Source organism: Molossus molossus, unplaced genomic scaffold (genome assembly GCF_014108415.1).
Source record: "Molossus molossus isolate mMolMol1 unplaced genomic scaffold, mMolMol1.p scaffold_m16_p_21, whole genome shotgun sequence".
NCBI lineage: Eukaryota > Metazoa > Chordata > Mammalia > Chiroptera > Molossidae > Molossus > Molossus molossus.
This window is the reverse complement of record NW_023425357.1, coordinates 1,828,092-1,846,127: the sequence shown is the minus strand read 5'-3', so window position 1 is coordinate 1,846,127 and position 18,036 is coordinate 1,828,092. Positions and strand designations below refer to the sequence as shown.

The 18,036-nt window shown below is 56.4% G+C and overlaps 1 protein-coding gene across 1 annotated transcript; it reads left to right on the top strand.

The window, feature by feature from the left end:
* Window positions 1–2,443: 2,443 nt before the first annotated feature.
* Window positions 2,444–14,285, top strand: ZNF444 (zinc finger protein 444). Its single transcript, XM_036274223.1, is given in 5 exon segments — window positions 2,444–2,554; window positions 7,032–7,373; window positions 11,289–11,373; window positions 13,701–14,251; window positions 14,253–14,285. Coding segments are annotated over 5 exon segments (1,059 nt in total). The 5' UTR covers window positions 2,444–2,506.
* Window positions 14,286–18,036: the final 3,751 nt, after the last annotated feature.

Below are 18,036 nucleotides of genomic sequence, written 5' to 3'. Positions count from 1 at the left end.
CTCATCAATAAATAAGTGAATAGAAAAGCTGTGGTACAGCCTGGCCAGAGAGCTCAATAGGTTGGAGAGTCATCCTGACAGCCAAGGTTGCAGGTCAACCCCCAGTCAGGGCACATACAAGAAGCAACCAAGGGCCCTGGCCAGTTTGGCTCAGCGGTTAGAGCATCAGCCCGCGGACCAGAGTCCTAGGTTTGGTTCCAGCTAAGGGCACATACCTCGGTTACAGTTTGTCCCCGGCCCAGGTTGGGGTTGTGTGGGTGGCGACCAGTTGATGTGTCTCTCTCACATCAATGTTTCTCTCTCTCTCTTCCTCCCTCTCTCCCTCCTGCTCTATCTGAAGATAAATGCAAAAATGTCCTCGGGTGAGAATTTTAAAAAAAAGAAGCAACCAATGAAGGCATCCATAAGTGGAATACAAATCTCTCCCTCTCTCTCTCTTTCTCTCTCCCTCCCTCTCTCTCAAATCAATCAATAAAAATAAATGATTGGATAAAGAAGTGGTATATACAATGGAGTATTACTAGCCATAAAAAGAAGTGAAATATTACCATTTATGACAACATGGATGGATCTAGAGAGTTTATGTTCAGTGAAATAAGTCAGAAAGAGACACAAAAAAAACCCATATGATTTCACTTATATGTGGAATCTAAAAAAATAAATTAACGAACAGAAACCAACTTATAGATACAGAGAACAGACTGATGGTTGCCAGGTGGGAGAGTAGTTGGGGGGATGGGTGTAAAAGGTGAAGGAATTGAGAAATACAGGTTAGGAGTTCCAAAACAGTCCCAGGGAAATAAAGTACAGCATAGGGAATAGAACCAATAATACAGGGTGTCCCTCCCTCCCCCCGCAAATGTATACAGAGTGTCTGCAGATTCTATTATATTTTGAAAAGGAAATGTATTTTTAATAATCACTGGCCTTAGCCCTGGCCGGTTTGGCTCAGCGGTTAGAGCGTCGGCCTGCGGTACAGAGAGACCCCGGTTCGGTTCCCGCTAAGGGCACATACCTCGGTTGCAGTTTGTCCCCGGCCCTGGTTGGTCGTGCGGGTGGCAACCACTCGATGTGTCCCTTTCGCATCGATGTTTCTCTCTCTCTCTCTCTTCCTCTCTCTCCCTCCCGCTCTGTCTGAACAAAAAATGCAAAAATGTCCTCGGGTGAGGATAAAATAAATAAATAAATAAATAAAAATAATCACTGGCTTTATAATTACACTTTTTTCGTGTGTATACATTTTTGGGGGGATACCCTTTATTGTAATAACTATGTATGATGCCAGTTGCGTACTAGAATTATTGGGGATCACTTTGTAAGGTATGTGACTGTCTGACTAGTAAGCTGTACACATGAAAGTAATGCAAAATAATACTGGGTGTCAACTGTAAAAAAAAAAAAGTCCAAGTGGAGACCTCGAGCGGGCCAAGGGTGAGGGTGAGAGCAAGCCCAGCGGGTCCCTGGAGCGGAAAGGCAGGTGCAGGGGGAACTCATGCACAAGAGGGCAGAGAGGTGGCGGCAGGTGAGGCCTCCGCGAAGGGTTGGCTGTCGACCGCCTGGGGCAGGAAGCGGTGACTCAGCCCCCGCCGGGAAGCCCGGGGCAGTTACTGTCCAGCGACGACTTCTCCGGGGTGCACGCCAGACACGGAGCTCCAACCCCTCTCTCGATTTCTTCCCGCTCTGAAAACGAAATATTCTTCTCCCCGTTTCTGAGATGGGGAAACTGAGGCAGTCGCGTGTCCGATGGGGGCGCGCCAGGCACGTGTGGCAGGTGGCACCCTCGCCCGATTCACAGAGGGGAAACTGAGGCTCGTGTGCCAGGTTCACGCAGACAGAGGGGGGCCCGGGGCGCCTGGGTCACGTCGGGACCCCGCACCGACCTGGGACCTCGTCATTCCTCCGGGTGAAGGGTGGGGACAGGCGACCGGTTGTCACGATTGGCGCAGAGCTCTGGTCGGGGCTCCTCTTCCTTCCTCGTCTGCCGGTTTCTGGGATCCAAGGGCCCCATTTCCCGAGCGCCTGGCAGCGTCCGGCCTCTTCTGGTCTCCACGACAACGCCGCCATGGCTCCTCCTCCTCCCTCCCTTGGCACCCCCGGCTCCCCGTTCGCACGCCTGCGCATGCTCGGCTTCTGCGCGCGGGCCAATGGGAAGCCCTACCTGCATTCTGGGACATGTAGTCCAAAGCCCGGCGCGCCAGGCGAGGCCGCCTTTGCGACGGCCAATAGGCCGCGGGCGGCGCTCTGTGCATCTTGGGAAGTGAAGTTCTCGCTCTGGCGGAGCCATTCGGGAACGGGCGTGCGCAGGTCGCCAAGACTAGAGCCAATAGGAAGCGTCCCTTGCCGCTCGGCTTTCTGGGAAATGTAGTGCTGGCGAGGCCCGCGGACTTGGGGGCGGTTCTCGAGGCCGTACGGACGACTAGGTCTCCGGGAGTGTTGTGGGGAAGGGGCAGAGAAGAGTTTGGCGCAAAGCCTGCTGGGGCATGGAGTCCCGGTGAGCTTTGTGCGCATGTGCGAGGAGGTGAGGGGCTGGGGGGGCCTCGCCTGGGAGAGTAAGGTGAGTGAGGGGGGAAAATGAGGGAGGGTTTGGGGGGACGGTTGGAGCTTTTGGGGAGTGGGTGCTGGAGACTGGTGCAGGGAGGGACGGGAGAGTTGTGGGAAGGGGATAAAAGGGGAGTCGGGGTGAACGGGAAGGTGGGTAAGGGAGGGGGAGGGGGTTGTGGATCCCTGAGGTCGGGGTCGCAGGAAAGAGTTGGAAACTGAGGGAGAGGAGTTGGGGAGGGCCTGGGAAGTGGGGGCGAGGGAAGGGAGGGGGAGGGGTTGCCAACTGGGGTGGAGGCTGGGCCCTAAGGACGAATTTGGGGACACCTAGACCCGTGGGAAAGGTCGGGGGGAAGGGGCTTTAGGGGAAAGGTCTTGGTCCCCACCGAGATGGGGTGCAGGTGGTTCCTTTTGTGCTCCCTTTTCACGCACTTTTATAAGTTGTGAAATTCCTGAGAATTTCTTACCTTGTTTTCTTTCTTGATAAAGAGTCCGCACCCCCCACCCCCACCCTTTAGCTTGTTGCAAGGGATTGAATTCATTAATAGGGTCCTGTGTTTGCTGTTCTCATCCAAGGCCTCCAGTCCCCTCCTCCACCCCAGTCAGCCTCTAATCATCCACTTTTATTTCCTATTTTAATGCTTATTCCACTTTGCAGCTGGATTTTAGATGCATGTACTTGTGAGGCCCTGGCCCAGTAGCTCAGTTGGTTAGAGCGATGTCCCAGTGCTCCAAGGTTGCATGTTCCATCCCTGGTCAAGGCACATATAAGAATCAACCAACAGCCCTGGCCAGTTTGGCTCAGCGGTTAGAGCGTCGGTCTTCGGTCCAGAGAGACCCGGGTTTGGTTCCCGCTAAGGGGTTGCAGTTTGTCCCCGGCCCTGGTTGGGTCGTACAGGTGGCAGCCACTCGATGTGTCCCTTTCACATCGATCTTTCTCTCTCTCCCTCCTGCTCTATCTGAACAAAAAATGAAAAAATGTCCTCAGGTGAGGATGAAAAAAAAAAGAATCAACCAACAATAAAAGCATAAATAAGTGGAACAACAAATCAATGCTTCTCTCTCTCTCTTTCCCTCCCTCCCTCCCTCCCTCTCTCTAAAATCAGATTTTTTAAAAAATTCAAGCTGAAAGGAAAGGAAGGTGTCGAGGACAACAGCTGGACTGAGCAAGCCATCAACCAGAGTTAGTTACTTTTATCACTGAGACGGGAGATGCCGCTATTAACAAAACAAGCACGTGCATTTAATTTTAAAAAATGATTGATTGATTTTAGAGAGAGAAACATGGATTTGTTGTTCCACTTATTGCACTCATTGGTTGATTCTTGTATGTGCACTGACTGGGATCGAACTGCAACCTTGGCGTATCGGGACAACAGCTTGAATTTTTGGTGCAAGTCTTGGGTTAGGGTGATTTTAGATGCAGAAACAGGCGCAGTCTGTCAAAGGTGCTGGTGAACCTTGCCCAAGGACAACTAGCTGGTCAGTGGCAGGGCTGAGATTTGCTCCGGAGCCCTTGTGCTCTGAGTCAATATTTGTCCCCAGAGGACCTGTGGTAATATCTGGAGAGATATTTGGTTGTCACAACTGGGGAGATACTACTGGCATCTAGTGGAAAGTAGTTCAGCATTTTCTGTGGCAAAGGATAGCTGCCACAACACAGAATTATCCAGCCCAAAGTCCACGGGTGTGGAGGTTAGAAACCTGGAGGAGACAGGTGATCACAGAACGCTGACTCGGTGCTGCCCACTTCCAAAACCCCTTGTGGAGAAGGAGCCATGATTAGTCCTCGATTATAGGTGGAGAAATTAAGCCCAGAGAGGGCAAGTCTTGTGCCCATGGTCACACAGCAGATCAGTGGCAGAGCTGAAAGTTGGAGCCAGGCAGCCCAGCACCAGAGCCCGTCTCTTAAGCATTTAATTAATTCAGCCTGCATTATTTATTTATTTATTTTATTATTATTTTTTTTATCCTCACCCGAGGACATTTTTGCATTTGTCTTCAGATAGAGCAGGAGGGAGAGTGAGAGAGAAACATCAGTGTGAGAGAGACACATCGACTGGTTGCCACCCACATGACCCTAACCAGGGCCGGGGACAAACTGTAACCGAGGTACGTGCCCTGAGGGGGAACGGAACCCGGGTCTCTCTGGTCCATGGGCTGACGCTCTAACTGCTGAGCCAAACCAGCCAGGGCCAGCCTGCATTATTTTTGTTTGTTTTATTTTATTTTAAAGATTTTTTTTTTTATTCATCTGAGGATATTTTTTCATTTTTTGTTCAGATAGAGCGGGATGGAGAGAGAGAGAGAAACATCAACATGAAAAGGACACATCGAGTGGCTGCTACCCACACGACCAACCAGGGCCGGGGACAAACTGCAACCGAGGCACATGCCCTTAGTGGGAACCGAACCTGGGTCTCTCTGGACCACAGGCCGACGCTCTAACCGCTGAGCCAAACCAGCCAGGGCCAGCCTGCATTATTTTTGTTTGTTTTATTTTATTTTAAAGGTTTTATGTTAACTTATAGACAGAGAGAGAGAGGGAGAGAAACATCGATCAGCTGCCTTCTGCATACCCCGTAATGGGAATTGAGCCCGCAACCCTGGGCATGTGCCCTGACGGGGAATTGAACCAGCAACTTGCCTTCAGCACACTGGACGTCGCCCAACTAAACTAACAGCCACACCAGCCAGGGCTTGGGTTATTTTTTTTTAAATGGGCTCCAGGACAGATTTGGCCCACAGGCAGCTGCTTGCTGACCCTAGCCCCAGAACCTCTTTATATTCTTAAAACTTGTTGAAGGCCCAAAAGCACTTTTGTTTGTGGGAGTTAGACCTTTTGATGTGTATTGTGTTAGAAATGAAGACTGACCAAATTTCAGAGGATTAATGCATTTAGAAATAGCAGTAATCGCCCAGTCGGTGTGGCTCAGTGGTTGGGCATTAACTGATACACCAAGAGGACCCTGGTTCGATTCCTGGTCAGGGCATATGCCTGGGTTTCAGGCTCAATTCCCAGTGGGGGTTGTGCAAGAGGCCACCAATCCATGTTGATGCTTATTTTTTTATTTTATTTTATTCTATTTTATTTATTTATTTATTTTTTATCCTCACCCAAGTACATTTTTCCATTTTTTGTTCAGATAGAGTAGGAGGGAGAGAGAGAGAGAGAGAAAGATCGACGTGAAAGGGGCACATCTAGTGGCTGCCACCCAACCAGGGCCGGGGACAAACTGCAACCGAGGTACGCGCCCTTAGCGGGAACTGAACCTGGGTCTCTACGGACCACAGGTCAATGCTCTAACCGCTGAGCCAAAACTGGCCAGGGCAAAAAACATCAGTGTATTTTTAAAAAATTTTTCTCCTCTATTGATTTGAGAGAGAGAGAGAAACATCAATGAGAGAGAACGTCGATTGGCAGCCTCCTGCATACCCTCCACTGGTGATTGGGCCCACAACCTGGGCATGTGCCCTCACTGGGAATCCAGCTGGTGACCTCTTGGTGCACGGGTCAGTGCTCAACCACTGAGCCACACCAGCCAGGCAATAAAACCCTATATATAAAATAAAATTTAAAAAAAGAAGAAGAGAAATAGCAGTAATCAGCTCTTTGTGTGTTCACCTAACATTTTTATGATGAAAAAGAACCATGTTTTCCAAAACGAAGAGTTGGAACTGTAGCTCCCCCCCCCCCCGGGTTGCTCCAATGTCAGACTTAAGAAGACAGCTGGGTCTTCATACCTGTTCTGCATTTAGCCTGTGGCTTCTGCTGCTGAGGACCCCACCGAACACACAGAGGGTGAGCGGGAAAGAGCCAGATGACGTCTTAGTGTTAGGACGACAACAGTCTGACTTCGAGGTGTCCCTGGGAGGGTCTCAGCACCCCCAGGGGTCCCCAGACCATTTGGGGAACACTCTCCAGTCAGGGTGCTGTCCACATTCAGGGCTGGTCATTCTCTGCCTTGGGGCTGTCCTGAGCGCTGTAGGGTCCTTAGCAGCATCCCTGCCCCCACCCACATGGCAGCCTTCCCTTGGCCACTGCAGGCAGGCGAGTACTTTGTTTTATCGGGGGGGAAACTGAGGCAGAGAGGCAACATCACTTGCTCTAGATCGCTGGGCCCCTAAGTGGGAACGCTGAGGTGTGCACCTGTACCCCTGCTCCTGTCCCCTCAGCGGAGGCGGTGGGTTCTTTTTTTTCCCTCATCAGGAGGAAATGTTTCTATTTTTTGTTCAGATAGAGTGGGAGGGAGAGAGAGGAAGAGAGAGAAACATGGACATGAAAGGGACACATCGAGTGGCTGCCACCCGCACGACCAACCAGGGCCGGGGACAAACTGCAACTGAGGCACGTGCCCTTAGCGGGAACCGAACCCGGGTCTCTCTGGACCGCAGGCCGACGCTCTAACCGCTGAGCCAAACCGGCCAGGGCTGCAGCGGGTTCTTGAAAGACTGGGCTGTGCTCTCACTGTGCTGGACGTCCCTCCCCACAGGTGCTGCTGTTCCTGGGCTCGCGGGCCCCCATGGAGGTCCTCTCCCCCCAGCCCGTGAAGCAGGAGGGCCCGGCCGCCGAGGGCCTGGCCCTGGACTCGCCGTGGCACCGGTTCCGCCACTTCCACCTGGGCGATGCGCCGGGCCCCCGCGAGGCGCTGGGCCTGCTGCGCGCCCTGTGCCGGGACTGGCTGCAGCCCGAGGTGCGCACCAAGGAGCAGATGCTGGAGCTGCTGGTGCTGGAGCAGTTCCTGAGCGCCTTCCCCGCCGACATCCAGGCCTGGGTGTGCAGCCGGCGGCCCCAGAGCGGCGAGGAGGCCCTGGCCCTGCTGGAGGAGCTCTGGGTGAGCACCGGGGTGGCTGCGGGAGGTCTGCCCACACCCGTGTCCCTCCGCTGCCGACTCCCTGCCCCTCACAGCCTTACCTCTGCTCCGCATTCAGCCCCGTCCTCGGCCGTGGGAGCTACACCCCACACGTGAGCCAACACCCCACACGGGTTCCACAGCCCTGGAACCAAGGGTGGGATGGGGCGCGGGACGCTCTTGGTGGGAGCCTGAGGCCAGCAGAATGGTTTAGAGGGTGCAGTCCCCAAGGTCACCCTCCCTCCGACAGTCATGGGGCACCCCCAGTTGGATGGTCCGGTAGAAGGACTCAGTTCATGTAAAGCCTCCACGCTGGTGGTTATGGTAGATAATGTGGAAGGGTCCGCCCAGGGGTTCCTGCATAGGACGCTGAGTGGTGCCCACCTGGGAAGCTTCCTGAGCTGGGAGTCCAGGCTTGTGTTGGGGAGTCAGCCACATAGACACAGCAGAACACCGTGGCCGACTCAGCCCCTGCTCCCTCCGGAGGCTGCGCTGATAGAGCTTGGCTGAGAGTCCCCCGTGAATCCCACTGTTAGCTCAGCCTGTGGGGTCGGGACTGGGTTCTGTGACCCTCTGTTTCACAGATGAAGATAGGCTCAGAGAGGTCAAGCAGCTTGCTCAAAGTCACACAGCTAGTTGGGGCGGTGGGAGTAATAGAACCCACGTGCGCGGCTCTAGATTCTTGCTAATAATCCCAGAGCATCCGTGGCTGCTCTGTCCTGCTGTGGACGGTGCTCATCCTCTGCACGGTCCTGCATGTGGGGCTGTGACCCCAAACCAGAGAGCCCAGCACACCTGCAGGGTCCTCCAAGAAGTGCAGGTGCCGAGGCTTCTTGTGCCCAAGAACTGGTGGAGAGCCCGTGTGTGGTTCCTGGCCCCCGTTCTCAGACATGCTGACCGGGGCGCTGGGGACGTCTCCACACCATGTGCTCAGCCTCCCCCTGTCTGAGTGGGGACTTGGGGTGAGACCCTGTGCTGCCCAGTCCGTGGCTTCCTGGCCCCCGTTCTCAGACACGCTGACCGGGGCGCTGGGGACATCTCCACACCATGTGCTCAGCCTCCCCCTGTCTGAGTGGGGACTTGGGGTGAGGCCCTGTGCTGCCCAGTCCGTGGCTTCCTGGCCCCCGTTCTCAGACACGCTGACCGGGGCGCTGGGGACATCTCCACACCATGTGCTCAGCCTCCCCCTGTCTGAGTGGGGTGTGGCCCTGTGCCACCCAGTCCCATCTGAACCGACAGGGTGGGAACTGACTCGCTCTGGGTCCCACGAGCAGGTCTGTGGCTAGAGGCACCCGGGGACATGGTTGGCCTCGTGCAAAACGCCTGCCCTGCACACATCTGTGTCCGATCCTCCACCTTCAGGGTGGAGGACGGTTTGACCTTCATCCATCCATCCGTCCGTCTGTTCGATCACTCACTCAGCATCTAGCATAAGAGGTATCGGGAGCTGGAACCCTCTTCGATGGTGGCAGGAATGTCAGATGAGGCAGCCACGGTGGAAAACAGTCTGGCGGTTCCCCCAGAAGGTTAGGTGTGGGGCTACAGCAGGTCCTGGAACAGTGTTGCATTCAACGTCGACGAGATGCCGTGTGTTTCAGTTAGTCTCTGGTGAAACTGAACATCGTTTCACTTAAAGTCGAAGAGCCTGTCGAGGACACTAAGTGGGGATTTGCTGTACCAGGTGAGCCAGCACGTCCACTTCTATATATGTACCCAGGAGAAATGAAAACACGTCTACTCAAACGTGTACACACGCGGTATGCATGATGGCAGAGCAGCATCACTTGGAATAGCCGAAAAGTGGAGACAGCCCATGTGTGCATCAGCTGGGGCATGGATAAACCAAATGTGGAATGTTTACACAGTGGAGTATTACTCGGCTGTGAAAAAGGATGAAAGACTGACACGTGGATGAACATCGAAAACATTATGTGAAAAAGTGAAAGAGACCAGTCAGAAAGGTCCCACGCGATTCCATTGAGATGAAATGTCCCGAGTCAGCAACTCCACAGACAGGAGCAGGTGCACGGTTCCCCACAGCTGAGCCGGTGGAGGGGAGGGGCTGCTGATGGGTTCGAGACTTATTTGGGGGTGATGGAGATATTCTAACATGGATTGTGGTGATGGTTGGGGTTGTATTTAAGTGGGTGAATTCTGTAGTATGTGAATTGTATCTCAGTAAAGCTGTTAAGGTAGGAAAAGATTGGCACCAAGGACCACAGGTGCCAGAGAGACCTGCGCCTACCCCAGCTCCCCCACCCAGCCCCCTGCTGGAGAAGACGGATGCGCACAGGCACAAAAACTATGACGTCCAAGGCGACTCCATCAGGGAGGTGTGACGTGTCTGGGAGAGAGCGCGCCAACTACACACAGATGCTTCCCAAAAAGTGAAGAGGAGGAGCCATTTCCAGCTCATTCTGTGGGGCCAGCATTACCCCGATACCACGGCCGAAGACACTGCAAGAAAAGGAAATCACAGGCCGATATCCAAACAGCAAAAGTTATGTTGCGTGAGAGACCCAAAAAAAGTGCATTCGCCGCCTGGGTCTGTTTATATCAAGTTCCAGAAAAAGAAATCCACTCTGTGTTGGCGGAAATCACACCAGTGGTTGCACGTTGGAGGCGGGACGGGGTGGGGGAGATGACGCATGTGCACAGGGACTCCGGGGGCCGCTGGTGTGCTCCCCGCCTTGACTACGTTGGTGGCTTCTTGAGCAGATCCATACATTGAAACTCATCAGATTATATGCTTTAAATGTATGCATTTATTGTACGGCTGTTAGGCTGAAAGAAACCTGTTACAACGTGCACTGTGACGGGCACCAGGGTAGGAGTTCCTATGTCACAGGGTTGTAAAGCAGGTGTGTGGCAGAGACGGGCTCAGTCAGCTCCCAAGGTCCACAGTGAAGGGGGCGGGAAAGGGCGTTACAGACAAAAGAGTGGAGATCTGAGCGAGCCTGGCACCGGGACACACAAGCTGCATACTGTGACATGGACTTACAGTTCCAGGTGGGGACCTAACCACAGGTGGGGCTGGGGGACTGGCAGGGGTCGGGCCACCTGGCCACGTGGGTCACTGCAGGAGCAACAGGCCCGGTCATACCCGGGCTGCACTCGGTCAGGAATCAGTTTACAGTACGGTGGTTGCAAGTTATCCTGTCACCTCCCCGACAGTGTGTCAGGAACTTGCAGTGGGTCTCGTTCAGGGTTTCAGGAGGTTGCAGTTAAAACGTCAGCTGAGCCCTGGCCGGTTTGGCTCAGCGGTTAGAGCGTTGACCTGCAGTCCAGAGAGACCCGGGTTTGGTTCCCGCTGGGGGTGCGTGCCTCGGTTGCAGTTTGTCCCCGGCCCCAGTTGGGTTGTGTGGGTGGCAGCTATGCGTTGATGTTTCTCTCTCTCTCTCTCTCTCTCTCTCCCCCCCCCTCCCACTCTATCTGAACAAAATATGGGCAAGTGTCCTCGGGTGAGGATAAAAAATAAATAAAAAACAAAAAAATGTCAGCTGATGCCGGCCTGTGTAGCTCAATGGATTAAGTGTCGTCCCACACACCAGGAGGTACCTGGTTCAATTCCTGGGTAGGGCACATGTCCAGGTTGTGGACCAGATCCCGGGGGGAGTGGGTTCATGCAGGAGGCAGCCAATTGATGTTCTCTCTCATCGATGTTTCTCTCCCTCTCTCTAAGATCAGTAAAGAAAAAAACCTTTTAAAAACATCAGCTGGGACTGTTGTCATTGGACGGCAGGCCTGGGCTGGAGGATGTGAGGGGGCTCCCTCATGTGGGCTTCACGTGGGGTGGCCTCAGTGTCCCCCAACACAGCACTGGCTTGGGTGATGGGGGGAGGGGAATCAAGGCTGTCGCTCAGGTGTCTCAGTTCAGAATGCGGACTCTCGTTTCAGGGACCAGCGATGAGGGCCCCTCGGGGTGCGACAGAAGTCTCCGGGGTCAGCCTCCAGAAGGAAGACAGTGGCATGATTCCTTTAGGTGAGCAGCTGACCCCTTTCCCACATAACCAGCTTTCTCCCCAGCCCAGCCCAAGGTGGGGATCCCCCTCCTGCCTGTCGCTCATTTGTTCAGTGAGCATCCCTGGTGTCCTTGCTGTGGGCCCCAGGGGCTGGAGATGAAAAGATGACCCCACCCTGGCGAGCAAAGGGGGGGGGGCATGCAGGACGCAGCGCAGGTGACGCATGCCCCGTGTGTAGTTCTGGCCAGTGAGATGAAATCCCACCACAGCCCCCGAAGGTACGCGGCATTACCCGCGTTCTGTAGCTGCAGACACAAGTGCAGAAACAAGGTCACTCACCTGGGATCCGGTGCTGGCAAAGCTGGGGTTGCACCGGGCAGTCTGACGCCAGACCTTTGCACCCACACAGCTAATTGCACGGAGTCCCTGAGTCAAGTCTCATCGGCTCGGATTGAGTCGTGCTCTTTCCGACCCGGTGCTGTGACCAGGGTGCAGCACCCTGTCCTGAGAGCCCAGCCTGGCACACACACCCGCCCGTGGACCGGGGGCTGGAGCCAGCTCCGTCCAGACCACACTGACGGAGAGGAAGGGAAATCAGGTTGGACCTTGTCAAAGAAGCGGGCAGACTGGAGGCAGAGACCTGGGTGTCCAGCAGGCGAAATGGTGACTGGTGTTGGTGTGGAACCAAGTGCTGGGACGCCAGGAGCAGCCTTTCAGATGGGACAGGGCTGGGGCTCTGGCCTGAGGGTCATCTCAAGGTCATATGTGGAGGCAGAGGTTGGAGGCCATGGGGGGGGGGCTGGGGAGGATAGGGGTGTCATAGGGAGGATGGACGTCACAGGGAGGACAGGGACAGGTGGTTCTTGGCGGTTCCTAGTCTCCGGGAAGACACTGAACGAGGTGGACTGTCAGGTACAGGGGCGCTGTGGTCCCAGGGGAAGAGAGCAGAGGGTGGGAGTTCAGAGCGCTTCCTGAAGCAGGGCAGGGCTGCGGAAGGCCGCTGGAGAAGGGGTCAGGCACAGACCTGCTCCTGCGGGGATGTGAGGTTGCAGGTGGGTGCGCAGCACCATGCGGACGCAAGGGAGAGCAGGTGTTAGCGATTGGTATTTTTATCCTGCTGGTCCTGGTGTAAGAGAGGGGCTGCTCAACTCTGTGGAGTTCCACAGAGCAGTTTGAAACCTGGAGAAAGGAAGCGTGTGTTTCATACGCCCACACACTAATCCACTCTTCCATTTGTCACCCGATGGCCAGTCAGATGCTCGCCTGCCCCTTGTATACCACCCACCCATCCACCATTCATCCACACCCACCCACCGTTCACCCATCAGTCGACCTTCCTACTCCTCCCTTCATCTGCCTACCGGCCACCCATCTACCCACCCACCCATCCACCAGTCTGTACCCTCCATCTGCCTACCATTTATCCATTCATCCATCTATCCATCCATCCACCCACCTACCTACCTATCCATTCACCCACCCACCCATCTGTTCATCCATTTATCCATCTGTCCATCGTGCATCTATCCACCCCACCCATTCATCCATCCATCCACCCACCCACCCACATCCACCAGTCTCTGTACCCTCCATCTGCCTACCATTTATCCATTCATCCATCTACCCATTTATCCATCTGTCCATCCATCCATCTGTCCATCCACCCACCCACCCATCCATCTGTCCATCCATCTACCCGACCCATTTACTCATATATCCACCATCCACCCACCTACCCACTCACTCATCATCCATTCATCCATCATCCCCCCATTTACCCACCCATCTGCCCATCTACCCATCCGCCCTCCCACCCACCCTCCCATCCACCTGTCCATCCATCCATCCGTCCACCCTCCCATCCATCCACTCACCCTCCTGTCCATCCATCCACCCTCCCACCCTCCCATCCATCTGTCCATCCATCCTTCCGTCCACCCTCCCATCCATCCACTCACCCTCCTGTCCATCCATCCATCTGTCCTGTCTCAGACATTTGTTCACTCACCGACCCATTTCTCTCCCATTCGTCCATCCCCCGGCTGACATTCTCATCCATCCTTTTGCCCTTTCACTGTCTTCTGTGTATTGTACCCCTTCCCCCCACACCCACATGCCCATTTGCACCTCTGCGTGGTGGGCACCTACTCTGCAGCAGGCACTGCCATGGGGATCAGAGATGACTGAGGAGCCACCCCAATGCGCCTTGACATTGAGCACCCCTCCCCCTCCCCCAGCGCCGCCCTTCCTACCCGTGATGTGGCCATGAAACCCCGCCCACCCCAGCCCCGCTGTACCTGCCCCGCCTTGTGCCGAGTCACCGCCCTGATTGCACCTTTCCCGGCAGGAGATGCAGTCGCAGGGGCTGAGGAGCCCGCTGCTGGGGACGCACAGGCCATGCGCCCCTACAAGCAGGAGCCAGGCAGCCCCCCGCTGGCCCCGCCGTCCCTGCCCGCGCCCGACCTGCCCGCCTTCCTGTCTGCAGCGGGCACCGTGTCCTGCCCCGAATGCGGCAAGACCTCCCTGAAGCCGGCGCACCTGCTGCGCCACCGGCAGAGCCACTCGGGCGAGAAGCCGCACGCCTGCCCCGAGTGCGGCAAGGCCTTCCGGCGCAAGGAGCACCTGCGGCGCCACCGCGGCACGCACCCCGGCAGCCCCGGGCCGGCCCTGCGCCCGCTGCCCGCCCGCGAGAAGCCGCACGCCTGCTGCGAGTGCGGCAAGACCTTCTACTGGCGCGAGCACCTGGTGCGCCACCGCAAGACGCACTCGGGCGCGCGGCCGTTCGCCTGCTGGGAGTGCGGCAAGGGCTTCGGGCGCCGCGAGCACGTGCTGCGCCACCAGCGCATCCACGGCCGGGCCGCGAGCGCCGGCCCCGCGGCTGCGCCGGGCCCCGAGGGCGGGGGGGCCCTTCCCGCCTTGGCCGTTGGGGTAGCCGCCCGGTGCTGCCCAGCGAGCCATCCAGCCCTTCCTGCCCCTCAGCCAACCTCCAGGACCCGCTCTTCTCCACGCCTCTCCCCTCCCTTGTTTAAACTGCCCGATACCCTGACGTTCTCGGTTCCTTCCCAGTTTTTCTGCCCCAACCCTTACTTTCCTGTTCAGGTCTCTTCTCCGTTCACCCCTCCCCACCCCCCATCTCCCAGCCTGTTCCACCCTGTGAAAGGTGCCTCCACGTTGTACCCTTTTCTCCCCACCCTCTCCCTCCCTCTCCACACTCTGGGGAGGGCATCAAAGCGGACCAGGAGCCCAGGAGAGGAGGCTGAAGGCAGGGGACTGAGTCTTGAACCTAGGAGACCGCCGCTCCCCCCACCTCCCCGGACAGATTTGGGGGACGAGAGAGGAGCCTGGCAGTGGGCTCTTTGGTCTGGCTCTTCTCTGCGACCCAGGAAGGCAGGAGCTGGACAGAGAGGCCGGCTCTGGGAAGCGCGTGGAAGCGACAGACAGTTCACCAGCATATGCAGAGTAATAAAGTCACTGATGAGGTGTGCAGCCACAGTCAGTTTCTCTTGTATGCGCCGCCCTTCCAGGAGCTGTGTCTGGGGTCAGGGGGCTCTCTGGAACCTATCCACCTTCCAGAGGCCCTGGGAGTCTGGCTCAGCCCCTAGGGCAGCACTTCCTGTCCTTGAGTCTAGAGAGGGGACCCTGTGAGAGGCAACAGAGATGAATTCTTGCCCATTTCTGCGCAGTGGGGATGCTTCCACACAGTTCTCATCAAACCTCAGGGGCCCCAGGAGCAGATCACCCCACTTCCATCTCAGAGAGGCAGGTACAAGACTAGGGAAGGGGCCTGGCTTAGCACCAAACCCACTTGAGTTCCTGTGTCGACTGTGGCTTCCTGGCTGCATAGTCAGGTTACTTTCCTCTCGCCTCAGTTTCCACATCTGTAGCTAACAATAGTGGCACCCATATGTATTGCTGAGAGTGTCAATTGGAGTACATCACCCCATTTTGGGGGGACCACGCCCAGATATCACTGTCAGGTCTCTTGAGTGGCCCATCTTGCCAAGAGAGGAGTCTAGTCTCCTGGGTTTGGGTTTTGAACGTGTCTGAGAACCTCTGAGGTGGGTGTGACACTGGGGATGGCTTTTTGCTGTTGTTAATTCCCCCTTTTTTAAAAAAAGGGTATTCTGTTGATTTTTAGAGTGGGAGGAAGAGGGAGAGAAACATCCCTGTGAGAGGGACACATTGATTGGTTGCCTCCCGCATGCACTCCAACCAGGGCTGGGGATTGAACCCAAGACCCTTCCCTGTGCGGTTGGTGCTCCTAATTGCTGAGCCACTGGCCAGGCCGGGTGGCGGGTTCCTGAGTGCAGGCCTGTGGCCAGTGCTGTCCCCCCTGCTACCCTCCCCCCACTCCATCCTCCCCCTGGGAGATACTGGTGGGTCTGACCAGTAAAACTGCGGGCCCTGCCCTAGCTGCAAGGGATTCTGGGAGAGCAGCTCGCTGACTGCCCGGCGTGTGCGCAGAGGCTGGTCCCATCTTTCAAGACCCCGAGGGTGGGAAAGTGCCCAAGCAGCAAGAGAGGTTTGGGTGCCAGGAACAACGTGGCCGTCAGGGGGCCCCGGGCAAGCCCCCGGCCTCACCATCACCTGAGAGCTGAGGCTCCGCTGGCAAGGGCCCAGGGCTGAAGTGCAGGGAGGGACTGAATGCGGATGCTTAGTGCTGCCCGGTCCCGTGAGCGCCCGCAGGCACCTCTCCTGGTAGGGCCCCTCCCACTGGGATGTCCCTGTCACCTGCCCGCTGGTGGGCAGGGGAGACCTGCCTGGAGAAGCCACGTCCTCAGCTGCAGGACTTCAGGGGGTGGCCGTGGTGTGGGGCAGTGAGGCCAGGCTGCGGTCTGAGGACGGGGTTCTGGTAACAGCAAACCGATGTCTGCAGCGTCCAGATCCCGTTTCCGGGGCTTACAGCCACCTGCTCGGTCATCGCAGCAAAGGACACCAGCACTGTTCTTATGCAGGTGGGGAAACTGAGGCACCGCGCAAGGAAGTGGCCGGCTGCCGTCGCAGAAAGCCTGGGTTTTATAGACTGGGCTGCTGTGGTGATGAGGAGCCAGACTGGTGCCCATGGTGCGCATAGAGGTCTCTGCGGGAACTGCAGGTGGCCAGGGGCTGGGGGATGGTTTCCTCTGCCCCACCTCCGCCCAGCGGAGGGAGGGGGGAGCTGTTGCCCGTCTCCTCTCGGCTGCTGTACCGCCTCCCCCTTGGCCCGGTGCAGGGGTCAACACCAGGCCCAACCCGCTCCACTTGCTGTGTGAGCAGGTGAGTGGCCCGAGCAGCCTGGGCGGCCTCCATGGAGTCTCACGTGGGTGACTGCTCACCGGCTGGTGCCCCGAAGCCGGGACCTCTCGGTCTTCCTCACCCCTCTGGGTCAGACGGTGCCGGTTTACCTGCTGCAGACGGCTTGGAACTCACGGCTTCCGGTTGCTCTCACAAGTGCGGGTGTTGGGAGGTGGGGAGAGATGGCCGGGCGCGAGCCAGCCTTGTCCGAGCCCCGCCCCCCTGGCAGACTGCGCTGGACTTGTGCCCGGGCGCCCGGTTCCAAGCGCGGGCGTGGCAGGGAGCGCGCAGGTGTGGGAGCCTCCTGAAGCCGTGCAGGTCCCGCCACCGTCTTTTATTGGTCACTGCGAGCTCAGGCCAGTCCGTATTCAAGGGTTAGGGAAGCGCCCGCCTCTCGACGCCGTCTCTGCAAAACCACGTCCCGAAGAGCTTGGATGGTCACTTACGCAACAGTCCAGCGAGCACCTGCGTGGCTGAGTGACAGGCGCCTGGAAAGAGCGGAGAGCCAAAACGAAGTCCCTGTCCAGCTGCGCTTCCCACAATGGTCCAGGGGAAGGAGGACAGATGCCTAAGCGAGGGAGTTGCAATAGCAATAGATCTGATTTAAAAATAAAGGAGGGTGTATGTGAAGAAGGCATTTGGGGCTGGACCGTGGAGACCCAGTAGTCAGGGATGGCGGCCTGGGTGATGTCAGGACAGCCATGCAGGGAGCGGAACCAGCCAGGACCAAGGCCACAGGAAGGGGCAAGCTGGCGCGGCTGGACCCAGGAGAGGCGTGCAAGGACATGAGTCACGAATATTTGTGAGTGTCGTTTTATTTTTGGCATGCTGGGAAGACATTGGAAGGTTTCGGGCAGGAGTTACATCATCCGATTTATACTCTAAAAGCAGTATTTTAGCCGCTGAGTAGGACACAGGAGGGGGGATGAGACGCGGGAGAGCGTGAGTCAGTTCAGGGAAGAGAACCATGAATCAGCCGCTTCCTCCCACACTCAGGAGCTTGGAACCAGCTGTGGCCCCCGGTCTCCAGCTGGGCGAGAAATTGTGGCCACACCACTGTTAAGCTCCGGAGTCCAGGTGCCCGAGTTTCTATCTGGTTGTTTGCCTGCTGTGCAATCTTGGGAAAGTGGCTTGACTTCTCTGAGCCTCCGTGTTGTGCTTGTTACTGATTCAGTGAGCGTCATTCCCTACCTCACAGATGTGCAGAGGATTCCCTGAGACCAGGGACACGTGTCGCAAGCACACCACTGGGAACCCAGCAAGTGCTGACGATCATCATTATTTTAAATTTTATTTTTCTTTATTGATTTTTAGGGAGAAGGGGAGAGAGAGAGAAACATCAGAGAGAACATCGATTGGCCACCTCCTGTATGCCCCCCCACTGGGGATCGGGCCCACAACCTGGGCAT